This window comes from Phoxinus phoxinus (genome assembly GCF_949152265.1).
Source record: "Phoxinus phoxinus genome assembly, chromosome: 22".
NCBI classification, from domain to species: domain Eukaryota; kingdom Metazoa; phylum Chordata; class Actinopteri; order Cypriniformes; family Leuciscidae; genus Phoxinus; species Phoxinus phoxinus.
Window position 1 is genome coordinate 19,661,397 of NC_136897.1, and position 27,715 is coordinate 19,689,111.

The 27,715-nt window shown below is 37.3% G+C and overlaps 1 protein-coding gene across 2 annotated transcripts in view; it reads left to right on the plus strand.

Annotated features, from left to right (window-relative positions):
* Window positions 1-1,367: 1,367 nt before the first annotated feature.
* The window catches only part of fbln2 (fibulin 2), a 51,168-nt gene continuing 24,820 nt past the window's right edge, over window positions 1,368-27,715 (plus strand). For both annotated transcript variants that reach the window (XM_079597100.1, XM_079597101.1), the window contains exons 1-5: window positions 1,368-1,476; window positions 3,615-5,573; window positions 21,317-21,419; window positions 22,380-22,506; window positions 24,897-25,086. In XM_079597100.1, the coding sequence (XP_079453226.1) occupies window positions 3,734-5,573; window positions 21,317-21,419; window positions 22,380-22,506; window positions 24,897-25,086 (2,260 nt within the window). In that variant the 5' untranslated portion in view covers window positions 1,368-1,476; window positions 3,615-3,733. The remainder of the gene's footprint in view (window positions 1,477-3,614; window positions 5,574-21,316; window positions 21,420-22,379; window positions 22,507-24,896; window positions 25,087-27,715) is intronic.

The window sequence follows — 27,715 nt, forward strand, 5'->3', positions numbered from 1 at the left end:
CTTTATGTATTTAATCTCACTTTAAATAAAAAGAAATGTCTTTGCTGCTGACCTTTGTTGATCCAATTTAACCATACGAATAAGCAAAAACTTTACTTTAGTTAAACATTACATTTGTGTTTCATTTGGTATTTATTTATTTTTACTGAAGTAAGAGTGTTGAACTTTCTTCTCCTGCACCATTGAAACTGAAAGGTTTGTTTGAGCTGCGCCCTCTACTGTACAGATGTGACTATTCTTCAGACTATGGCTTATTCATTGCACTTTTGGTGGGAAAGAGCCTTTACATTTGCCAAAAATATAACTATATATATAACTATATATTATTTATTTATTTTTTTATTTTTTTTGCTATTAAAAATCAAGCAATCCCAGCCCAGGTGAGAAAAAGTAACACAAAAGTTTCCATAAATAGTAATGCAATTAGTTATTTTTTTAGGGAGCAACGCAATACCAATGCATTACTTTTAAAAGTAATGTTCCCCAACAATTGTTTTAAATGCATTTTAAATGTAAATTAATCAAATTATCAGGTGGAAGACACAAACTTGAGTGACGATGTAGGCACAATGTCTTTGTTTGAACAGGGATGACCCTTGCTCCTAAGAGGTACATGTAAGGTCCTTTAAAACAGTGTTGGGTGACGTCCGACAAGCTCGTCATGGTGTTGATTTCCAGAAGCTGCTTGGCTTTGAAGGGGGGAAAACCTGAGTGCAAAAGCCACAATTTAACAAGGTAAACAAAACCAACTCCTATATGTAGTTAAGAACTCTCCTGAGTTTGGTTTGTTTGTGTAAGGAATTTCACACAAGTGTTTGGGAAACCCAGCTGAGCTTTACAGACATGCCTACAGTTGAATGTGTCTTTTATCTAAGATTAGCTTAAGCTGCAGCCTGTATTTACTGTATTTAAGAGTAAAACTAAGATTGCACGTGCCTACTCTTTACTTGGACATAAAATAAAATGAAATTTTATTAATAATATATATTTTTTAAAGATACGATTATATAATGTCAAACTTTCCCAATAATCTATTTATTAATAATGTAGTAATGAAGGAATTTATTTTTTGTTTACATTATTGTTTTTATTTATTCACTTGCTTGTTTTTTTGCATTTTGGGATTACATCATGCAAGGTACAGTTTTACTGTATCATATTGGACTAGGAGGAAAATGTAATTCTCAAGATATGCATCATATAATTGGCTATTAATTCATTCATTTTCAAGCTAAATACTGTGGTGTTTTCAAAATATTAGCATCTGATTGCAAACACCAGGAATTGTTCTTATGTTAAGGCTGTACTGTATGAATGGGCTGCTTCATAAAGTCACAGTACATATGGAGTTCTCCAACTTTGTCCCTCCCCTTTACAATTCTCAACGCACACTAAGATGCACTGTGTAGGCTTGAAAAGGCAAGTTGGCTGTAACTTCTAACCTGTGGACGCACGGAACAACATGATTCGCGCAAGGTAAACTTTATTTTTTAACCCTTTTTATTTAGTAGCTAACGTCAACAAAAGAGCCCTCCTCACGTGTGGGCTATTAAAATAAATCGATGCTCTGAATAATAACCAAAAACAAGATCTATGTTCCAATAGCAGGTTTGTAAAGTTAGACTATTGACAACATTGGCTGCATTGTTTATTGTTTTTACCTTTTTTTGCAAATGAAAAGTTGAACTGAAACAGAACTCGTAGCCTAATGCTTCAGGGCTTGAGCGCGCGCTTGAGGTGTCTTTATGCATTTGTTACTGACAGCTCTTACCTTATACTTTACCATGGTAATCACAGATTTAGCCGAAATAGGCTACCAGATAGTGATTGTTACTAAATAAAAAGGTAATAGTTTAATATGGAAAGTTTTTAAAACATTCGAAATATTCCTGTCAAGTCATTTATATTATTTTGATGACAGTTGCGGTTATTGTTACCACTTTTTTTATCGCGTTTTGGCGGAAACTGTGGTTACCATAGTAATTTTTTATAAGAGATGCAGTCTTCTTTGTAGTTTTAATTCAATTTAATATTGCCCCATTCCATTTTATATGCTTAAATTACGCTTAATGTTTAAAGTGCATGTTTAATTTAAATGAATAGCTTTTGTTTTGATTTTTTATTGATATTTAAAGGACAGTTTACCCAAAAATAAAAAATTATGTCATCAGTTATTCACCCACATGTTCCAAACCTGACTTTCTTTTACCTGTAGAAGAGGTTTTGAAGACTAAAAGATACTCTGTAAAGATTCAAAGTAGTCCACACAATTGTGAAATTGGGTTAACAGATCCTAATTTAAGTAGGTAGGCTATTCATTCATCTTTCCATCCAATAAGCTGTTAACCACAGCATTGCATTGACAGTGGAATGACCTTGAGAACTGGATCAATATGATTCGTAAACAAATCAGTCAGATCGGTTTTGTGAATTGGATTGTGATTCATGAATCATACATCGCTAGCCTAGTTCCTACTTCTCTAAATGTGATAAACAGCTATCAGATACCAAATGTTGCTCTTTTACTTTCATAAAGCTATACCATATGCCTTCACAACACTTAGCCTTGTGTACAAACCACTTTAAATGGACCTTTGTGGTGAAATTGCCATCTTTTGGCAATTTGCCAAGTCTCATTCATTGACATTCTTTAAGATTTCACCTTGTCTGCATAAGAAAGAAAGTCAAACAGATTTTAAAACAACCGGAGGCTGAGTAAATAAGGAAAGAATCAATTTTTGGATGAACTGTCTCTTCAACTCTTCATACAGGTTATATAATTAGCCAGACCAGTTGTTTTAAATCATGTTGGCATGTGGCAGAGACAAATGTTTTGCCCAGACTTTTAGATATTAAGGTTAATTGTGCTTTTTGGAAACAATTAAAACAGTTACTTTCATCTGCCACGAAATCTAAACGTTCAGGGCCTCGGGACTCCAAGGGTTTTCCAAAGTAAACAGAATGTGTTTCTCAGCCGCTGAATAGAAAGCAATTCAATACAAATGGCTTACAATGCTAGAAACAAGTCTTGTGCTGCTGTAGTCATCGCTACTACAGAAAAACACAGCTTTGCTGAATTATTTTAAATCCCCTCTATATGTTTAACCCACAAAACACCTCATCAAAAATGGCTTTGTCTGCACTGAATGCCTCAAATTGAGTCCTTTTAGTTGGCTTTGCCATTTGCAAATGAGAGTTCAGTATGACTTCCTTCATTATAGACCTGCACTAACTGAAGCAAATCACAGTTGTCCCATAAATGTCAAACAAATCAGAAAAAGCAATCAAAAATAATAGCGAAATCGTATGGTGTGGTGTAGCTTTTAAGCTCCCATCAAATGGAATATTACAAAATCGAATGCCACTGAATACGCCGTTCGTGTGGCGGCCCCATAATGGTAATGAGCTTGAATGCTGGTGCTTCATTATTAAGGGGAAATCATGAGATCAGGCTTGGACAACCCTGTGATTTTAAAATGTGGGATGGTCTTAGAAGGGTGAGCTCAACTGTGAAGCCAGATGTTGGCTTTTACACACTGACTGGCTGGAAGAACTCCACAGGAAATTTTCAGAGTGTTCTCTAACTTGCATCGCTCTCTCTCTCTTTGTTCAAGGTTTCTCTGACAGCTTACAGTTCACAAGAGGAGAGCTGACTGTTTGGGCTCTGGAGAGATTGGAGTGTACTGGACTGGAGACATTTATCAGCTGTTGACACACCAGGTACAAAGTCAAAATGGCCCGTGGCCTCTTGAACTTGGTGTTTTTATTGAGTATAAGCGGCGGCCTTTGTCAAAAGGATTGCACCGGTGTGGATTGTCCTGAATTGCTCGGCTGCATCGAAGAAGTCTTGGACACCGGAGCATGTTGCGCTACCTGCGTGCAAACGGGCTGCATGTGCGAGGGGTACCAGTATTATGACTGCATCAGCGCTGGCTTCAGAAACGGCAAGGTTAAAGAAGGCGAGTCGTACTTTGTGGACTTTGGGAGTACTGAATGCTCCTGTCCGCAAGGAGGTGGACGGATCAGCTGCCATTTTATTCCATGCCCTGAGATTCCGGCTAACTGCATAGAATTGTCGGAACCGGCGGACGGGTGCATTCATTGCGAACGAGTTGGATGCATTCACTTGGAGCAGAAGTATGAAGCTGGACACACATTCCAGATTGACCCTTGCCAAGTATGCCACTGCCCGAAAGAAGGTGGGAACCTAATGTGCTATCCGATTCCAAACTGTGACCCGAGGCTTGCTTCAAATCCCATGCTAACCACAACACCTGAGGAAAGCACACCAGAGAGACACTACAGAGACCCTATACAACACATTTTTAACCAGCAAGGATCTAGAGGTCCCTTTAACAAACACATTCCCTTGCACAGTGATACCAATCGTCCTTTTAAGCTGCGTATGAGACACGCAGACAAGAAGGAAGAGGATGAAGAAGACTATGATTATCCACCCACTGATTCCATAGCTTCATCTCTGCGTGATTTTGCAGCTCCTACGGAGTCATCCATCATCTCGGTATCTCGTTCAGATAATTTTACCCCCCGCCAGGGTGTGCAAAGGGGAGCCAAGCAAGAGCTGAGAGAGATGTTTGGTATTCATAAGTCGACAACAGATATGCCGCAGTTTCCTTTCGATAAGGACAGTACGGATAGAATGAGAGTCAGTTTTCATAATGACAAACCAAAAAATGAGCTATTCAGCCCTCTGAAATATAAAACAGACCGGGAACAATTCATCCTTCCTGTGGAAACCACAAAGAGAGTGGGATTCTCTACTCACAAAGATACCACAGAGATCCAGAGCTTTAGTCTTTATAAAGACAACACCAATCAAGAGGGCCTAACAGATGATGAACAGCTTGAATTTCCTGCAGAAACTACTGTTGGGGATACATATACCTCACAGGAGGACACCACATACAGCGAGATGGTTACTGACTCTCCGGTGACTACTGAGCAAAGTACATCTCCGCTTTGGGAAACCGCAACTTTATTGCAGACGGCTTGGGACGGCGTATCAGATAGTCAAATTCATTCACTTCTCCCCAATTACGTGGAAACAGATGGTTCCAAACATGATGAAACTATCACAAGAGAGTCTAGTAAGGAAAAAGCAGATGTATTGAATGAAACTACTAGCCTTGATGGCATTCAATCAGCTGTTGGTAATCAGAATGAACATATCCTGAGCAGTCCAGGTCCCGTTAAGCAAAGTGTGACCACCTCTACCGAAACTATACCAGAACATGGAAAATCAGAAGCAGAACTTAAAGAAGAACATGAAAGGCTTTCAGTGGACCACAGAGAACCTTCTGTAGACCACAAACAACATCGTGATGAACACATAAAACCCCTTGAGCACCAAAACCCTAAAGCAGAACATGTTCAAACCTTGGGAGAGCACAACACAGAGCTTGAGAGGAAACATCAGTGGCAGTTGTTCTCTCCAGTTCAGTTCAGTCCAACCAACCCACCTTCAAACAAACAGTCCCACGGTCTGTTTGGCTACAGAGAGGAGGAGGAAGAGGCAGACAACACCCTCAGAACTCATTCTGGGATGGAAGAAGGTGAGTTAACAAGCAACTACTTGTCATTTATTCAGTGTTTCAAGTGCTGAACTGTTACGCTGAAGAGTTTTAGTGCATAATTAATGCTAATGTGATTTATAATTGACATTCACCTGGTACCATAAACTCTCATTCTGAGTGCTTGGCAACTTGCCATAGACAATCACAGCTGTGTAAAGATGACGGTAATACATTGCCGGGGAATACACCAGGCCTTGCACCCCGCGGTACGACAAGACAAAACAAACAGGCCTCTCTCGAGATGTCTACGGTGACTTGTTTTCACAGATTACATGGCAGGTTACCAATTAAAGTATTTCTGGTATCACACAGTGCTTAGGAAAACTGTTTGCTGTCATGTTTGATTTTGACATGTAAATGGTAAGGACTCTCACTAGTCCTAGGAATTGTGAGCTGGAGCATAAATATTCAACTCAGGGGGGCCGTCTGGATCGCGAAGTAAAACACTGCTCCCGCTGGGAACATCCTCCTCGCTCAGTCATCATATTCACTCACACACCACCTAACACCCTTGTGTCGTTTAGCACGCTCCAAGCTTCAATTAGTGAAAAACATTGCTAGCTATAAACACACCATTGACTGGAAAATGACTTGTGACTTTGAACCAAAAGGTGTTTATAGGTTTTGTCTGCATAATTCATCTTGACTTGTACTAGAACTGAAATATTTAATTGGGCCTTTGAATGAGGCACCAACGTAACTCAATATGTTCCCAGTGCCTACTAAATATCTAGTGACGAAATCACTGACTTCAGATATTTTATAAGTTCAGATGGCGAGGTTAGACTGTAATAGTCAACAGATTGAAATAAACGGTCAGTATATAACTTTAGATTAGTGAACTGCTATTTTTGTTTTGCTATTTTTGACCAAGACAAGACAAGACAAGATGCCCTGAAACAGTGCTGGTAAAGCTTACCCTCTCAGTCAAGTGTATTCCCTGAAAATAGTAAAGAGTTAAATCTCAGGCTGGAAGGGTCAGCTCAGATCATTGTGACAGAATACTTCAACCAAAAGGCAACATTGCACAATTAGTTAGATAAGGAGAGGAATTAGTTATCTTGCAGGATGCCAGTTGGCCATTGCTCAAAATAAGCAGCTCTCACCGGATAGAAACACTTGGAGCTCTCAACAGTTTGCCTCTCTGCGTTGCATGAGTATGATAATCAGGGAAAGTGGAGGCATACTGTACTGATAATATGTTTGGCAGGAAAGCAGTTTATCGTTTTGCACATACCGGCATTACCAACATGTGCATTGAATTAAAAGGCAAAGGTAGCAGCCTAGACTGTTTGTGTTGCATAATGCATCTCACCCACCGATCATGAATATTTGTAATGGAGATATGCATCGTTCTATGGGAAACTTGTTATTTGGAACCAAATGAGGACATGTTTTTTGTGACCAAAAAAAGATGGGAAAAAAAACTGATTAAGTCTAGGCAAAATCCAGGGTATGGCCATTTAGGAGTTTTTAAAGGACGGGGTATTTAAACATGCATTTGAGGACTCATGGACTGTTGGTAGTGAAGTTGTATTGATCAGTTTCTCCTTGAACCAAGATAGTTATTAATGGAGAGTATGTGATGTAATTCCAGATAGAATATGTGAACCATTTTAGTTTGAAAGTTCTCCAAGTGCTCTACGATTGAGCTCCATTATAAGAATAATATGCGACTCTGGGTCACAAAACCACGTCACATGTCGCACGAGTATATTTGTAGCAATAGCCAACAATACATTGTATGGGTCAAAATGATCGATTTTTCTTTTATGCCAAAAATCATTAGGATATTAAGTAAAGATCATGTTCTATTAAGATATTTTGTAAATGTATCTTGTAAATATATAAAACATTTATTTTTGTGAGTGGATGCAGCACAATCGCGAAAATAAATGGAAAATTTTAAAGGCAATTTTCTCAATGTTTCGATTTTTTGCAGCCACAGATTTCAGATTTTTAAATAGTTGTCGGCCAAATATTGTCATATCCTTACAAACCATACATCAATGGAAATCTTATTTATTCAGCTTTCATGCGATGTATAAATCTCCAATTCAAAAAAATTTACCCATGTGACTGGTTTTGTGGTTCAGGGTCACATATGTTAATTGTGTAAATACACCATTTTAAATCAACTATGGTAGTCAAAAAAATGGATATCAGGAATGTGAATGATGAAACGGGATGAAAAAATGTGCTAATATGTCTGTATGTGGTGTCTTTCTTTCAGAGGTGTCAAGTAACGAAGTACAAATACTTCGTTACATTACTTAAGTAGAAATTTTGGGTATCTATACTTTACTTGAGTAATTATTTTTCAGCCGACTTTTTACTTCTACTCCTTACATTTTCACGCAATTATCTGTACTTTCTACTCCTTACATTTTAAAAATAGCCTCGTTACTCCTATTTCATTTCTGCTTGTTTTCATTCCGGCTTGTCGTCGTTCAAAAAATGGCCAATTATACAATAGATCTGAGTCCCGCCTCCTGAACACACATCGCTAAACTGATTGGCTTTGTGTTTTCTTTCTAACTTGTGAGAGGCTGTCCGCGCAGCGCGCTGTAGTTACATTTGGTTTGTGCGAAGCGAAGCGGCACAACTCCTCCGAAGGAAACCTACTGTAGATGCGGTAAGCGTGGGAGAAATTAATCAACAGTTTTGTGCTCAAGAATACGGGGCAAATCGCGTCAAATATTGCTTTGGGGACAGCCGTCTTTACAATATTGCCTACTGTATGACAATCGCGGGATAAGTGGCAAACATAATCGTGATTCGTTAGTGTGTGTGTGCGTGCGCGCGTGTGTGTGAGAGAGAGGTGAGAGAGAGTGTGTGCATGTGTGTGAGAGAGCGAGTGTGTGTGAGAGGGAGACTGAGTGTGTGTGTGTGTGTGTGTGAGAGAGAGAGAGAGAGAGAGAGTGTGTGTGTGAGAGAGAGAGAGAGAGAGAGAGAGAGAGGGGAGAGAGTGTGTGTGTGAGAGAGAGAGAGAGAGAGAGAGAGAGAGGGGAGAGAGAGTGTGTGTGTGAGAGAGAAGAGAGAGAGTGTGTGTGTGAGAGAGAGAGAGGAGAGAGAGTGTGTGTGTGTGTGTGAGAGAGAAGAGAGAGAGAAGAGAGAGTGTGTGTGTGTGTGTGAGAGAGAGAGAGAGAGGAGAGAGAGTGTGTGTGTGAGAGAGAAGAGAGAGAGAAGAGAGAGTGTGTGTGTGTGTGTGAGAGAGAGAGTGCGTGCATGTGTGTGTGAGAGAGAGAGAGTGTGTGTGTGTGTGGGAGAGAGAGAGTGTGTGTGTGTGCGCGCAACCATTATAGTGTCAAAATATCCCCACAAAGATGGCAATATCTGAAATCCTTATATGTGGCTGAAACAGGTATACCTGTTATACAGCTATAGCCTAGTGCCTCACAAGTTTTTCAACATTTACATTTTAATATATATAACATTATAGTCATTATGGCCTTAGAATTTTTTTTTTTTTTTTTTTTGAGGAGGTGGGGTGCACAATAGGCCCCTTTGGCGCGGTCTAAGCTTTTGTCCTTAATGGCATTTTTTGCCTTGCATTACTTTTACTTTTATACTTTAAGTAGTTTTGAAACCATGTACTTTTACACTTTTACTTGAGTAAAAAGCTTGAGTTGATACTTCAACTTCTACAGAAGTCATTTTAAACCCTAGTATCTGTACTTCTACTTGAGTAATGAATGTGAATACTTTTGACACCTCTGCTTTCTTTAGTGGAAACCTTAGCACTTTGTTGATATCCTCTTTTACGTCTGAATGTTTACTGCCAACATTAATGCAGTGATTTGTGATCCTGTCTTCCCCTCATTCAAATGCATCTAGGTTCAGTTTGCATTTACGAATTAAAGAGACTCAGAGCTATACAGAGATATCGATAAAGAGGGGGCTCTGGAGATTTATTTTTTTCCCTTAAGGCTGTCACTTACTGCAGGAAGTCGGGTCTACATTTAAGTTTGTATACAGATTTGTTAATTCCTGTAACTGACTCTCGTAAGGAAATGTCACTTTAGTGTCTTTTACGCTGCTCCACCAAAATTCCACTCATGTTCTGCATTTGAAACATCACTACCATATTCAGCGTGTTTGGGAGAAATCAATTACTTTAACATAGTTTTCAATGAGGATAACATTTTGAATTCAAAACACGGAACATATTTTTTATTAATAAATATTAATAAATAATATGTATAGCCTCAAAATCCTTTCTTTGAGTCTCACCTCTAACTTGTTATCATTTTATGCCTGAATGAATCTGGTTGTCAGGGTTTGGGTTGGTGAAAGTAGCGAGGACTCAAGTGCAAAACAATGGGTGTTTATTAGGTAAAAAATTCAAACAAACACTACCCCGTGGGGGAAAACAAGACAGGTGGCAAGACTTCAAGTAGACTCAGCATGGACAGAAAACATGAGGTGACATCAGACAAGGATGAGCAGACGAACCAGCACAGGACTGCAAACACAGGGAGAATAAATAGGGAGAGCAAACAAAGGAGGTAACGAGGAAGGAAAGGTGGGGCAAATTAATCAATAATCAGGTTACAAGATGGGAGGGGCTAGACAATGACAGGAGAGCACATGGCACAAGGAAACATTCATGACAAGCCATGTGCTCACACCAAACATGACTTGAACACAAGCACATGGCCAGTAAAACAATCACAAGCCATGTGCTCACACAAAACGAGACCAATGAGAACACTCATAAGCCGTTCACACGAAACATGACAACACGAAAGCAAACAACTAATGTAAAACACAAGCTGTGTGCTACACAGCACAAGACATGAAAGCACATGAAACAAGGCACACAGACAAGACAAGACATGACAGGAGTGTCAGGGCTCTTTCACAAAACCAAATAACTAGACAGAAGTGACACTGGTTTATGATTTGCTGAGTTTCATACTTATTTGGTCTTTTAAAGTATAAAATAAAGCCAAGAGGAATTTCTTTGCCATGAGATTTATAAATATAATGCACAAGCACAAACTGCTAATGGAGTGTGATGCTTCAAATGCCCATATGGCAACACAATGTAACTCATCACCCCTAATAATGTATTACTTTAGAATTCAAAGTCCTGTTATTGGCTTTTATCAAATCAGGCCAGTTTAATCTAAAAAGATGGATACTTCATTTTAATCATGTTGGCTGCTTTATCCAAGACCTGGTGCCAGAAAGAGTTTGTGGAGATACAGAGTATGTGTTAGACGTCAGTAGATTTGTTGAATTCTGAGATGAATCGCCAAAACATATGGAATCAAACAAACAGATCATTGTGGCTAATGTATGCTCTCAGCATACTTGAAAATATGAGTTTGTGCTATGATAAATCCTCATGCATAGTTGATATGCTGTTAAAATGCACATTAATTTGAATCTTGCCTGTCAGCCTCAAAGTCTGTATTCTGCGCAATGAAAACTGCTGATGATTGGCTTTTACACTCATCCATGAATAAGATATCTACTGTTTATTTTTTTCTGTCCATAATACATGCAGATTCAGATTCAGATTCAGAATAGGATAACTATTCATAATATAATAGATATTTCAGTGGTTTTGTGTTTTGCGGCCAACGTTTTTGAGTACAAGTATGTGCACAAAGCAAAATAAGTTTAGTTTCCATGGAAAACCCATAGAAATTCATGTTTTTAACAGCTTACAGCGCAACTTTGCTGTATCTATAGCTGAGGTAAACACTATGTCCACAGACATGAGTGATCAATCATCTTACATCACAGAAACACACAAGGCCGTATACAGGCAGTGTTGTCTGTCCAATAGGCTCTGGTGGAGGAGAGCTTGGAGATTAAATGTCCAACAGAGACTCCAACAGAATCTTTTGAAACATCAGCACAGCCCAAAATCACTCAAAAGAAATCACCGCGAGAGTCTGGATGTCAATCACAGGTTTAGTGTGTGATCACACTTTCTCATTTGTGATAAATATTACAGGAGTGTCAGAGTCTGTTGTGGAGTAGGTGTCTCTTGCCGGGTTTTTTTTTTTTTATGAGCTTGCTTCTTGATTCTTGTCTTTTTTGTACATGTTGGATAGGACTGGGACCAGATTGGCATGCGTGTTTCAGCTGAAAGAGCTGAAAAATACAATTTGATCAAGGGTGTGTCACGTCCCCTGACAAAGTCTGTATTCTTGACAGTGTATCAGCACATAAGAAAGAGTTGGGACATATGGATTTGAATTTGCACTTTCCAGATCTGTTTTGTGCATTCACGTTACAATGTATTTTACTAGACTTCTGGGAGAATACACTGTTAAAAACATCAAAAACGTAGAAATTTAAAGGCATCATGACAGGCAAAGTTTGCTTTCCTTTGTTTAAAAGGGTTCATCACTGTTTTTTAAGCTGATAGTTGTTAGTTTACGTCACAGCCGTGAATCATTTATTGCTGCTAGTTAGTATTAATTACAGTACTTGTATTGCTAGTCAAAGTCAAGTGTTATTAGTGGGAGGAACATTCTAGAGAGCATTTCTTTGGAGGGAAAAATTGTATTTGACAGGATGCAGAGTGAGTCATCAATATTGTTGGCATATTTTGACAGAAGAGAAAGACTGTCAATTTCACAAGTTTGGGGTTGGTAAAATGTTTTAAAAACTTTTATGCTCACAAGGCTGCACTTATTTGTTCAAAAATACAGTAAAAACTGTAATATTGTGAAATATTTAAAAATAACTTTTCTATTTTCATATATTATAAATTAAAATGTAATTTATTCTTGTGATGGCAAAGCTGAATTTTCAGCATCATTACTCCAGTCTTCAGTGTCACATGATCATTCAGAAATCATTCTAATGCTGATTTGGTGCTCAAGAAGCATTTTCTTATTATGATCAGTGTTGAAAACAGTTGTGCTACTTAAATTCCCAATAAAAACAAAGTTGAAGTCACTATGTGAATGTGCCATTCTCATATGGGGATAGGGAACAATTCAGACAGTGTAAATATGCTTTCCATTTGGGGTGAATAAAGTCTGGTTTCTATATTTTAAAGTGATATGGAGGAGATTATGAGGAGAAATGGTTAGAGATTAGGAGGAAACTGTGACTTTACCGAGTTCAGTGGCTCTGGGCGAGCTGCGATATAAACTAAACACTATTGGCTATTTTTTTTTAAAAGGGGAGGAGCTGTTCGATATGTCCCGCCCTATCTTCCGGTTTCAGTGGAAATGACGTTAACACGTTGAATAATGCTGCGCATTTCAAGGCACTTCAGTGGGCCTTTAATATTTTTGTGGAAACTGTGATGCCCTTTTTTTCAAGAATCTTTGATGAATTGAGTTCAAAAGAACGGCATCTATTTGAAATAGAAATCTTTTGTAGGGTTATAAATGTCTTGACTGTCACTTTTGATCAATTTCATGCATCCTAGCTGAATAAAAGTATTAATTTAGTTTTAATAAAATGTACTTTTGAATGATTTTGTATATCTGCTAAAAGTTAATTTTGTCAAGTACACAATTGCATATAGCCTCAATGCTACCAGACATGAACTAAAAGCCACAAAACTCAATTTTAAGCCATTGGAAAACTGTCTGCCATGCAGGAATCAGCCAATGACATTACAGCACATAGATTTTATCACACCAGAAAATTACAAGCTGCGTAGTCTTTGTAATTGGCATGGATTCTCTATATCAGTATGGTATGAAATGAAGAAAACCGAAAGTTCAGGCCCTTTTGAGTTAGGAGAAATATGAGATGCCCTATTAAACTCTGTCCTTATGCCTAGCGTGACAGGATGATTTGAAGTCACCGTGAGAATACATCATTTCACAGAGCGGTTGAAAAGGTCCAGTTATTGCCTCTTGGAACCAGGCGACTGGGTGCTGCTCTCAGCAGAAGTGATTTCTCAATTCCCATTGGCCCACAATGCCGCAGAAAAAAACTGCAATTACCAAGGACCTTCTCGTTTCAAATCCACGCTCATGCACCAGCATAAGAAAACTGACCAATCGTGTTCTTCTGCTCATATAGGCTAGCGCTTACTATAGGAAATATGAGTAGGCCTAAGCGTTTGGGCTTTTGCCAATCTGTCTAACTGTTTTACTGTCCTTGAGAAATTGCCCTGTTTTCTCACTGCACCTCTGGTTCTTTTTGTTCCCCCTGAAATATGTGAGTTGGAGCAGTAATTCTCTATTCTGAGCTGACAGACAGTGTAGAAAAGCTACCATGACTCTTTCTGAAAGAAAAATATTCAAAGTCTCTGAAGCAGGGCATTTAAAATATGAACCCCATAAGAGAGGAGGGGGAGTCACATTTTTCTGATGTCAATTTCACACACATTCACACCAAAGTTTGACTTGTTGGTCAGTGCTGCAAAAAAATAACAAAAAATAATTCACTTTATTGAAGTTTTTTTAGCTTATCTGGACAACCAGGAATGCTTGGGGCTTTCCTTCTTTTGTTTGTTTGTTTTTTCTGAATTATTTTCTTATTTTTTAGACCTGCATTAGTTTCCATTTCACCGTATGCCTGTTGTGCATATTGCTCGTAAAAAAAAACATGAATAATTAATGTTTCAAAGTTTCAAAAAAAGATTATTGGAACACATTTTTAGAAGAAAATACTATTAAAAATTGTCTTAGTTTCTTTGTATTTTTTGGTGCAATTTAGGGCCCATTTACACAACACAATTTTCAACTTAAAACGGTAAACTTTTTTATGCATTTTGGCCATTAATTTACCCAACAACAGCGTTTTGGGGGCCTGAAAACAAAAACTTTTGAAAAGGAGTTTCGATGTGCAAGTCTTTTAAAACGATACTGTTATCGTCCGTGCAAATTACAAAAACGCTAATTTGTGAAAACGGTGACATCATGCACATTACGTGTTCAGTCTATAGGCACGTATAGTGTTTCTTTACAAAGTGACATCGCCAACTACTGGCCTGGCATGAGTAATACAGGGTTTTTATTTGTTTTCACAGATCCGTGTGAACGGGGATCATTTTAACAATATTGTCGTCTGTACTCGAAAAGCGGAATGAAAAAACCTTTCCATTTTTGGTACATTGTTTTCTAGTGTACTGTATTAGTGAGTGAAAGGTTTGTTTTGGAAAATCACTCATCTGCTGCTTTAAATGCCATAAGAATTCAACGTAGGGAGTTTATATTTTGAAGAGCAATTAAGATAGGGATCTCTCTCAACAATGTGGAACAATGCCGCTCTTAGCAAGGACTTATCTTCCACAATCAACAAACTAACAAAGGGTTTAGAAGAGTTTAGGCAAAAGTGGTTGACGTTATGGCCTCAACATCTCAAAATAATAATGGAGTATAAGCATGTTGGGAGTAGCTCATACAAGTCTCTCATTAAAAAAACTAAGAGTCTGGCTAACTTTAGTCTTCAGATCTCCCCTTATTCAGCTAGGAGTGCAGTTGTTGACTCAATAAGAAACAACATCTTGTTATTTATAATGTGTGTCACTAGTTCTTTACAAGTAGCTAGTCTGCCCTAGAAAATCAGAACAGTATCCAACACTACACTCAAAATAGGGGTTTCCATAAGAGTTTTTTTTTCACAGTGATGCCATAGAAGAACCATCTTTGTTTCCCCAAAGAACCTTTCAGTCAACATTTCCTAAAATAAAATAAAATAAATTAGTGTAAAGACCATTTTAATAATCTGAAGTCTTTTCCACTATAAAGAACCTTTTGGGCAATGGTAAGGTTCTGTGAATGTTAAAAGTTGTTCGTGGAACCATTCACTTTATTTTTAAGAGTGTAGACCAGAGAAAAACTTTTTTTCTGTAAAACTTTTCTCTTTTTTAATTTGAGTCTTTAATTTTTTAATCTGTCTGTCACAGTACAAATCATAGTCTATGATAACTTATTTTGGTCTTTTTTATTTTCACAAAAGTTACTGACACATTGCAATGTCTTGCAGAAACTTCTAATATGGTAGTGCAGATTTTTGGGGGGAGGTTTGTCCAGATCCAATCATTTTATAGGATGTTACATCTGTGACAGGTGCATCCCTGTGGCAGACAGTAATCGTTCCCAGGAAATGAAGAGATTATTGGTTAAAGATTCTGATTATGACAGTAATGTAAATCCATCTGCTGAGTCAAATACCGATGGTGTTGATGAGTTTGTCTGCTGTTATATGAAACCAATTTTGTGCTTACATTTTTTAAAATGTATATTATATATTAAAGCTTATTTATATTTGAAATATCTATTATATTTGTATTTTATTTTATTAAATAACTACATATATAATTTATAATAAAATTTATCAAATTGTTCTGAATATATAAAAAAACAATGATTATATAAAATGTATTTATTTTATTCTATAATTATTATGTTATTTTATTACCTGACAATAAAAAAATAAAATAGGTTTATGTAACATTCTTTGTTTATGTTTTAAATTATATGTAATGATTTTTTTATACTACTACGTTATTATATATTTAAATAATTTTTTGTCTTACTTTGAAGGGATTTTAAGACTTGGACCGGCAAAGCTCACAACACTATCAGCAGTTCTGTATTAGGGTTTTATATCTTGAATTTTTTTCATTCTTTAAATCATTCCGTGTGATGTTAGCAATGACATCGGTTAGCAGAAAAGGAAATTACTTGACCTGGAATGCAAGTGTTGGAATGCAGGACTCCAGACTAATTCCTCGTTGTGCTACTTCATATTAGCAGAAACGCACAATCCACTGACACATGCCGGCTACGCCTCAGCTTCTTTCCTGGATGTTCCTTTGTACGCAAAAGTGTGTTGACGTGTTCCTGAAAGTGATAGATTACCAGACGCAAACAGTTTGATGGAGTTCGGAAAACCGGATGGGGATGCAGGTCACTGCAAGAGATTAGACTCATTAAACAAAGAGACTTTATGTAGAGTTGAAACAACAAAGCCTGGGAGTTCATTGTCCTGGGAAATGCATTATGCATCTTAAGGCTTTTTTCGTATAGTTATCAAAGGAAGTCTTGAGTATTGTGTCAGTTACAGAATAATGACAGGAGGAGATGCTGAATGCAATAATACTGATTGCTGTTTAACGTAAGTTTACACATAGGAGTTAAAATGAACAAAGGGCTGTAATGAGTAATGAGAACAACAAGGTATTAGAGAGTTAGAGAGTGGCTCAGATGTAAAAGATAAAGAATGAAGCGTCCGCCAATTATTATAATGATGGCGAAGAAAGGGATGTCCAGAAAATGTCATGGTTTTGGTTTTGCATTATGTCCATGTCTAATTTCCATGGCAAAACATTCCTTGTCACTGTTATTTTTTTCACATAAACCTATTTGTGTAGCGCTTTTTCCATTAGTCGATTTTAAAAAACAAAAAATTCAGACCACTCAACAGGGGTAATGTGAAAATAAGTCTACTAATTTAGAAGAAATCGATTTTCATTCATGAGCGGAGCGCGCTCGGTATGCTCTCTTAAAATTGAAAAGCTTCAGGCACTTGTTCTAAAGCGCTGACTTCGTAGATATTGTTTATTAAAAAGCGACTTTGATGGTGCACATTTAGAAGTACATTGTAAAATATACATTTGGGGCCCTGAAATGCAGCCAGAAATAAAACCAATGTTTAACACCCCTCCAGTGCTTTATGTCAAGTAGATGTACTTTGCAAGTTAGTGGCCCTATGCCATTGTTTGGGAGTGTATTTGTCACTTTTGAAACTTTCTGAGATGTTGCACCAAAGCAGCATGCTCAGATTTTAAATCGTGTCACATGTGAAGTGACATTTACCATTAGTCTAAGAGTATGCAGTGAATGATTTTGAATCTTTTTTTTATATGCAGATTTTATATGCATCAACTATCCCCTATTGGTTTGTTTATTAAATATATTGGCAAATATATTTCATTTATTTTACCCTCTTTAAATTCATTCCACAAGACCTCCACCGATTTCCCTTAAAAGCATCTGCAGATTGTATCTGGTTCTAGTTAGAGTGTTTAGTTTCACAATATCTTGTTTAAAGTCCAAACTGGAACAATATCCATTTTCTCAAAACACCGTCTTGCTTTTGATATACAGCCTTTGTTTGTATATGGAATATATCATAATGATGCATGCACAATGTTTATGTTTCTTCCGTATTTTGTCCTTTCTAATTAACATAGACGTTCACATTGAACTTCCTGATTCAAACTGGGAAGGAAGGATTCGATTTGTGCCGTTCGATAAAACAGTTTAAAACAAAACATAATAAATATTTTGGTTGTTTAACATCTGTGTTTCTGTGGGAATGAACAATGGATCTCTCATTGTCTGCTTTGGGAGTAAATAACCAAAGTCAAGAGGTCTTGGTTGACCAGAAAGATCAGCCAATTGCCGCTTTGAGGTCAAAATGTGACTTTATGACTAGTTAAAGGGGCATATGGTTAACTGAAGTTCAACTTATGAACTCAAGTTCGTCATCACAGATATGTCAATGAACGCCAATGGGCCATGAACGCTTTTAAGAAGATTAAAAATGAGATCATTAGAGTGACTGAATCTGCAGTTTGTGTCTGATTATGGCATTTGTGTGACCCAACAGAGCTGTTCAGTCTTGACGTCAATTTGTAGGTCGACCTGCTAATTTGCCATGAGTTCTCTTGGGAAACTTTAATGGATTTTTTTTGAACAGCAGTTTCGAATTTATGAGTAACATACGGTGTGTGGTTGACATTATTCACCAAATGTGAACAAAAATGTAGAGCGAAACATCAAAGTCTCTTCAAATAATGTTAACCACATACTTTGTTTTACTTATAAATATAAAAAGCTGCTATTCTAAGCCAAATTGCTCTAAAATTGCAACATTTTAAATGTTTCTTCTGCATTTACAAACCGAACAGCTCTATTTCATAAATGTTGATTGAAAAATCATTAATCAATATCTTTCATTTACTTTCAAGAAAACTGATACAGCAGACATTTTTCTTTACAGTATGTTACTGTATTTTCTGGTTAGTTGTTACTTGTTACCGACATACTGTTCAGTGATTCAATCCATGCTTTCACAAATCTCCCTGGTTTTGATCCTGCAGATGTTCTGTGACCATCTGTGAAAGAAAAGGCGAAATCTGTCGAGCTCAGAGAGGACCTGTTTTGAGGAGCGCTTTGTATTGTAACCATCTGCTTTACAGATGACCTAATGATGATCTAACAGAGCAATGGCAGCAGCCTTCGTTTTAGCGCCCACCCCTTCATGTGAACATTTATCACCATGCGTTATCTATGGGATGTTTTACAGACCTCAACAACAATGTGATCAATACTGCAAATTAACAGGCTCTTAGTATACGGACCTTTGCAAGCATATTGAAGAAAATCCTTGAGAAGGATGTTTGAATAAAGTCAAAGCCTAAACATTAGCTTTGTTTAACTTAATGCGCAAGGCCTTCATTGCGAAATAAGTCTGGGCTTAATGAAAGACTCGTGCTACATTTTCTGAGCTTTTATCAAAAATTACGCTTTAATTACGATATACAGAACATAGTCCTACATAACAGTTGTTGGACTTGAGCAAAATGAGCAGAAACTCAAAGCCATGATGAATCATCGCTTGAGCTTTCCTGCTTTCACGGTATCATAAAAATGACATACACTGAATAACGCGAACACAACATATGCCCTTGTACAAATAAACAAACCCCAAAACAATTCAAGTCTCAAAAAAGGGGCATCGCTCATGTTTTATGGCTGTGAAAGTTAAACAGGAAAGCAGGGACGTTTTTTTTAGCTGATTGCTAAGCGACTGTTGTTTTGACTTGGGGTCAGTTTGTGTGTTCTTTAATAGAGTACCGGTCACTCTTCGTCTCTGGAGACACTTTGCTAATGAGTTTTTCCTCTGCTGTATTTGGAAGATTATATTTATAGACAAACCTTAAACTCTTTTAATCATTACAGAACGTTTTAATAAAAATCGTAGTATTTAAACCAGGTGCGGCATGACAAGATTCCAGCACCACACAATTTGTTTTTGTCTACATGAAAGTTAAATGCACTGAACTTCACTGCTTCACTGCCAAGAACACACAGTGCTTCCACATCCTTTCTCTGGGCTTGCTTGCGGAAGTTGGAGGGATTTGTCATAGTATCCTATATCTCATAATTTCTATAATCAATCTCTTCCCAATCATGCTTGATGTTTAAGAGGAGTGGGATTTTGGTTCTATGCATTTTCTGACACATTAGTGCAAAACAATGGAAACCAAACAACCAACACAACGGAAGAGATACATTTGATTAGAGATTACATTGACTGAATTAGTATGTTTTAGTTGTTGCATGAAAGCCAATCAGACGTTCCACTCTTTACTTCTCTGTCCACTGATTAGCTGTAAATAGCTTAAAGGCCCTATTGTTTCTGATATATTTAGTACAGAAGGAAGTTTATCACAAAGTTCAAAAAGTCACCTGGAACAGCAGCTAGTGACCCCTGTCAAGCATTCCAGGAATCCCAGAGCGCTCCGGGCCTCATGTCACTGCTCAAGCAATTTTACAATCGGATCTTCTCCAAGTCAATTCACAGATCATGGACGTGTCTGGTTATAGAGGAGATGCGGGCTAGTTATCATAATTTTAACAGTGAGTATTTTTCAGGCTGGAGTTATTGTTCAAAGTCAGTTTCTGTATAAACGAATGTATCTCAAAGGATCAAAGATACCACACAACATGCCCTTCTGTAGACATGTTACATGGACATTACCTTTTACAGGGGAAAAAATATACATCTTACTGGCTTTTCAGCAAAATAAAAACAATTATGACACACAAAGCTATTTATAAATGCACAAATAACCTTAATAACTTCCTAGTGTGTCAACTAGCCCCTTATTTTTTCTTATTTTCCAGGCAAATGTTTGCTCCCAGAATGAATAACTTCATGGGAATCCATTTTTTCAATTCAAAGTATTGTTCACACCAAACATTTGCACTGACTTTCAGCGTTTGGTCTGAAAGGGCCTTAAGACTCACACCTAAGCAGTCTTTATTATTACCCTCTTATGGTCTGATTGAAAATTACCCTTGTCAGACTTATACTTAATGTTATCAAGTCCTCTCTACATTTCTATACTCTCTACACTCATAGAAGTAATGGGATTTAATCATATCAAATTCATTTAACTGCTGTTTCACAGCATGTTTGAATAGAAAAGCCATATGATTTTTGATTATATTTTTATGGTTGTCATCCATCATTTCCACAAACTGATTTTGTTCAATTTGAATTTAATTCAGGCCTTCATTCGCACTGAGGGATGAGTAATTCAAAATGTCAAGTGTTTGAAATGAGTCATTACTCTTGTTTCTTTGTATCACGATTTGTTGAAAAGATCAGCCGGATATGCTCCTCAAATTCGTCTTCAATAGACGGCTTATCGAAATTGGTTCTTTTTAAAGACAAATATTTGAAGGCTGAGATATTTTGCGCTAATGACGCCTATGATGATGCACATACCATGACTGTGTCTGAGTCTTTGAGTCAGTCTCTCTGTTTCCATCTATACAAAGGCTGCAGATTACATCTTTTATGCTTCTTCTATGGATCCGAGTTGGGCTTCGCCTCTGGGGCTCTATCACTGCTGAGTTTCTTGTCTGCCTGTCTGCCCTTTTCATGTCAGAAACGCGTTCACTGTAAACTCTCTATTCTTTTGTCTGGTTTATGTAAGATAAAACTGATCTGTGAGATGGTTGTCCTCTTGGCGCTTTCACCTCCAGGATTGGTGGAGAGCTGCTGTGTGGCCGGGCAGAAATGGGCCGAGGAGAACCAGCACTGCAACCGTATGCCTGTCAAAACAGAAGACCTCAGCTCTGTGTGTGGGTAAGCTGGATGACCGTTTCAGATCCTTGCTGCTCAGTACAACTTCCTTGAGGAATCAGTCAAGCAGGAAGCAGAGTGAGAGTGAGAATAGTCCATACTCCTTTTCTCTGGATGCAAATTAAATGTATAAAGCTGCTTGCTGATTGGTCAGTTGCAACCAGTAGTTTGCAAAGCATCCAGAGGTTTTCGACCTTTCGGGTGCCATGGACTTGTAAATGTGATGAGGATGAATATGAGGGACACCTTTCCTTAAATGTAAAAGACAGCTATATATTTTCACTATTTTTTCACAAATTTTTACTATTAAAATATTTTCTGAAAATATATGACGTTTCTATAAAGTTGATACTGCATTTTTTCTACCCACACTTAAATGTATAAACCAGAAACTTAAAATTATGGCTGTCAAAATAAAATAAAGAAGAGATTAGTTATCATATAATAATATTGAATTTATTTGATATATTATTATATTATATTATATTATATTATATTATATACTGTGCACAACTGTTCAAAAGTTTGGGGTCTTTAAGGTTTTATGCTTTTGAAAAACACCTTTTATGCTCACCAAGGCTGCATTTATCTGATCAAAAATATAATAAAAACATACATATGATTGTAAAATATTATAACAAATTGTGAATTTTCAGCGACATTACTCCAGTCTTCAGAGTTACATGATCCTTTAAAAATTATTATAATATGCTGATTTGGTGCACAATATTTTTTTTTTTGTATGTCTTAAAAAAAACTTACTGGTCCCAAATTTTTAACAGTGGTGCATTTATTTTCTGAAAACCTTTCCATGGACCCCCTTGTTCTCTTTTTGCCGTCCTCTGGGACTCCTTAGACCCCAGTTTGACAACAAGTAAAATCTGATGAGAAAGGTGTTGACAGGCTTGGTTTTAGAAACGGGTATTAAATGATGTTAAAACATTTGTTTCTGCTTTGTTCAAGTGTTGTCCAGAAGCAGTGCTGTTCAGGTGCTCTGAGAGAGAGCAGGTGTCAGGCTGGCATGAGTGCAGCAAAGGCCGGACATGCCTGTGAGGGAAACAGCCCGCTCTGCGGAGAAGATTCCCAAATGGTAAGATATTACAGTTTTTTTCGATTGCTAAACGACAGTGAGCACAACTGGAGCTACATGTGCAAAACTCTAACTACAGTCTGCACTACCAACAGTCACCTAAGCTAAACAGTTCACATCACCTGCAAAACTCACTCCAAGCAACACAACTCTTAACACATGGCTCAAAACAGGCTCAGTGCAGCCAAACACTATGCACAACCCTCACTGAGATAACACACACTGTCACTCAGAACACACTGAGAGTAAAAACACAAGCATCAAACACCAATACAGAAAATACAAAGTTTTCATCTTTACAGTTTAAACAATTTCAGTGACTTCATACAAAGTAATATTTTCTTCAAAGAAAAGAGTGACATTCTTTCACATGATTTATTTACAGTACATTTTTAGAACATAACAATTCTTTAAGGTAAATGAAAATTAGCAGTTTGCTTCACAATAGTCTGTAGTAATTTACAGAATTACAGTATAATGAGGAAAAAAAGGTAGAAACTAAAAGTACATGTAATTCAAACAAATAATTGAGGGGCTAATCCTGCTTATCTCTAGCATCAGGCCACAGGTTTTCATCAACATCACATAAAATGTTCTCTCTTGCCATGCACCTGGGGAAGAACCTTCTGGAGTGCCTTATCCATCCCTGGTAGTCCTCTGGACTCGTGTCCTCACATCCGGCACGCATGGCTTCCAAAAGAGACATTTGGTCATGTGGGTGGTGACCAAACACTTTACACCTCCAGGCAGAGAAAAACTCCTCTATTGGGTTGAGGAAGGGTGAATATGCAGGCAGGTACAAAACCATGAATCTGCAACAATAGCATTTTCCTGCGCATCTGAAAATATGTTTTCTCTTCCTCCTGTTGGGGCCAGCCTTTGGGTTATGTTGTATATTACAGTATATACAGTAATACAGTAAAAATATATTTTACAGTCAAACTTACTGTAATATATATCTGTGTAGATATTCTATAATTGCAAAACAAAATAAATTCCTGTAATGTTCTCATTTACTGTAAGGATGTAAATCTCACCTGTTTCAGCTGAAGTTGCCACCAGCAGTGTTTGAAAGGCACAAGGCTGAAATCTATTCTGTTTTGAATGTGTGGTTCACAGTTTTGACACCAGTGTGTTAGCATTTGAACAAAGTGCTGTAAATCCACAGTGTTGTGCAGGTTGTGGTTAAAGTCATGGGATAAGTGTGTAGAGTTTTGAAAACTGTGTTCAAGCAATGAAAAACGAACTAGAGTTTGGTCCACATGAACTGCTGCTGTGCAGACTGTAGTTAGAGTTTTGCACATGTAGCTCCAGTTGTGCTCACTGTCGTTTAGCAATCGAAAAAAACTGTAACTGGCATCAAACGGACTAAAAAATAATGACTGTTTTCAAACAGTCTATACACAATTCATCAAATAATGAAATAAAAATACAAATGATGCATGATCTCTGTGGTATTCAGTATGTTTGGAAACGGTCATTATTTTGGGCAATTTAAAATTATTTTCTCAATACTGTCTGGTGATGTGAAAGGGTGGCGATAAAAACATGTCCTAATCAGTCCCAACATGACAAAAACTAAACATTTTTGTCTTAACAAGCTGTGAGCACAACAAGCAGCAGGACATTTTAAAACATTTGTTTGGTTTCTATTTCTGCTGGTTCACGCTGGGTAGCCACAGTCAAATTCCCTTGGTCCAATTACACTTCTGTTCAAAAGTTTGGGGTCGGTAATTTATTCGATCAAAAATACAGTAAAACCAGTGAAATTGTGAAATAATAATATAGTTTAAAACATGTTTTCTATTTTAATATATATATATTTTACAAATAAATCCTGTGATGGCAAAGCTGCATTTTCAGCAGTGTCACATGATCCTTCAGAAATCATTCTAATATGCTTATTTGAAACATTTCTTATTGTTATCAATGTTGAAAACAATAGGTCTGCTTAATATTTTAGTGGAAACTGATTGATTTTTCCTGGATTCTTTGATGAATAGAAAGATAAATATAATATAACATAAATATAACATAATTTATTTGAAACAAATATCTTATGTAACATTATAAATGCTTTACTTTCACGTTTGATCAGTTTAATGGGTCCTTGCTGAATGAAAGTATTGATTTAAAAAATAATAATTTGAATTAATTTGAATAATAATAATACATGTTAAAATAGTTTGTAAGTTTTTTTTTTCAAAGTATGAAAGGTGGTGTATGTTAAACCTCAAAAATGCTCTGATTGGCTGTGTTTGTGTAACATTACACGTCATTTTGGCTTTCAGTGTGGAAATGACTTGCTGCTAGACAAATTAATTATTGTCACATCATGACTGTTTAGGACTGAAAAATGTTTTCGATCTCTTTCTTGCTATTTAATGTAGGACTGCTGTAACTGCTGTGCACTGGGTCTGCGTTTACGAAAAGAAGGTAAAGGTTGTGAAGTGCATGAGCATCTGAGTTACCCATGTGGACACGTCTTCCTCACGTGCTGCGAGGAGGGCGAGGAAGGTCTTGCTCCGCCCACGATCAAGAAAAAACAGAGACCTCAACCGACTGCTCTTCCTAAGAGAGGTGAAATTCTTTTCTTTTACACAACCTGGAGTTTTGTTTTACTCGTGCTTTGCAATAACCTAATGTAGTGTATGGCTGATTTCCAGTGGTTGGGTCCGGGGTGAGTGAGAGTTCATATTTTATTTCGACGAACAGATCTAGACGGGCTGTCATGCCAAGAAAGGGTTGTGATGGAGACACACCATATGATGTGAAACCACACGAGGACCTGGAATGTCTCAGTTTTGTCCCAGTTATCTCTTCATCCCAGTGACTTTTGAGTTTATGTTTTCTTATTAACATCAGTGCCTCAGTCGTGATTTTGCTTGTTTGTTTTTAAAGTCTGGATCATTTTTTGGAAGCGTCTGAAATCTGGCTTTGTCTTGGCATTCAGTTTCACGTTCAAGTCCGTCACACTGCTGGCCGAGAGGTTGACATTGATGGATCAGAGGAAAGAAAGATGCCCAGAGCTGATTGGTCAGGTGTCACGTTACCGTTCAGAATAACGCACAAAGATGCTGGCAAGCTGGGCTGAATCAGAAGCAGATGGCAAAGCAGGCTGTTGCCTTTCTGCTCGTGCCAGCAAACTTTCCTCCTGTCTCAAATGTTTCAGATGACTAATTTCACTCATTTTGGCAGGATTTGCATGGAAACATTGTTCTCTTTTTTTGGAATTATGCTATATGTTTACACTGGGATAAGACCTGATATTAGTTTAGAAATAGACTGTGTACACTCCAAAAATGGATTTAGTTGCTTTTTAAATTGAATTTATTAAAATTAGGTAATGCAACGTAATTATTTTTGTCTTAACCTGATTTCATTGTGTGAAATCAATTTAAATTTGGAAAATGGATGTTTACTTAATCCTTTTGTATTCGGAATACATGAATAATGTTCACTGGCGAAAATACAGCAGAAATACAAATCCAGACCCACACATTGTCTGTGTAGTTAGTTTAGACCCTACAAAATTAAAGTAAAATATTTTATTTTATTTACATTTAGTCATTTAGCAGACACTTTTATCCGAAGCGACTTACATGTAGATATGAGGACTAAATCAAGCGAGTCATCGTAATTATGTATAATTATTCAATTATTTATTTGTTAAATGCTATCTAATATAAAAAATTAATTAAATATGTATATAGAAATATAACCTAAAGCTTTCAAGAATCCAAGAATTTGCATTAAAATGTTTAATAATTTTGTAATTTTGAAATAATTTATCAGAGAAACATTAAGCGATGAACCGTGTCTAATACATTGTGTGTGTGTGTGTGTGTGTGTGTGTGTGTGTGTGTGTGTGTGTGTGTGTGTGTGTGTGTGTGTGTGTGTGTGTGTGTGTGTGTGTGTGTGTGTGTGTGTGTGTGTGTGTGTGTGTGCGCGCAAGATTTTCCTCAATTGAATGAAGTGCCTTAAACCTGTATGTGGCTTATAGCTAAATAAAGTTGTTCAACACCTCACATCCTGGCTTTTATTCTATCACCCTGAGAGCCATAGTGTCATATCAGTGTAATAGCAGATGTCCATTACCCAACTAGCACTCCCTCAGTTATCAGCCAAACCTTAGTCAATAGACCCAGGTCAATATTCCTTTGAATGAGACTTAAAACCCAGACTTTACCTCTTGCGATGTCTCAAATGGCGCATTCCTTTGGCCCAGTGCCTTGCTCCCCTTTAAGAGCCTACCTGATATCCTGAGGCAAGGTGAGATTAGCTGTAGCCGTCTCAGTAGCTACTGGTTTATTTCCTTTTCGTGTTGCACATACAAATGATGGAACGCTAAAATAGGTCCAATTAAATTGCCTCCATAGAGGTATCCAAAGAAATGCATTTTCTTTCTCTTTTTAAGGAGACTATTGCTAACTATGTAATCCCTTTTGGTTGCATCAAAGGTTTAAGCGATACAAAAACGGTTGAGAGGTAATTATTTCCATGAGGGATGCTTTCTCAGGCCCCCTGCCACCTCACACCCGTAACGTGATTAATTATAGCGGAAATGTTTAATCTCCTTCTCCCTCCATTGCATTTACATTCAGTTAATGACTGTGAGAAATATTTACTTTACACCAGTGCGCTGTGTAAGGTGAAGCCGAGTCTGTTTATTATGTTTAGCCAGACGCTAATTGCCAAGTCAGTCGAACGCCTTGCCAAATTGGTGTGCGATGTTGGAAAGCCTGTTGATTAACTCCGTCAGTTGTTGTGTAGAATTCGTTGAGTGTGGATTTGGGATTGATAGGATGTGATTGGCAGATGGAGGACACAGAGAGCATGGCAAGAACAGCTGGCAGTGGTGGAATGACAGATGTTGACTGGAGTGTTGCTTTAATATGTATTATATTTACGTAAAAGTAGTCGACATTGCTGTGTCGTTCTGGTTGACATTTGGTTTATCCTTGAGTAATGAAAAACATTAATTAGAGACACTAGTGAAATAACACAAGTGAAATGTATTATTGAAAAAGATCTTTAGTTGAGAAATAAAATCGACCAATCAGCATATTTTTTTTTTTTTTTATGTCCAGATAATATTAGTAAAACCATACTATACACAACTTTGTATGTTTACACAAAAAGCTGTTCTTCATAATGTTTGTTTCATTAATAAGACCCAATCAATGTCTTGAATACAGATACATGATAT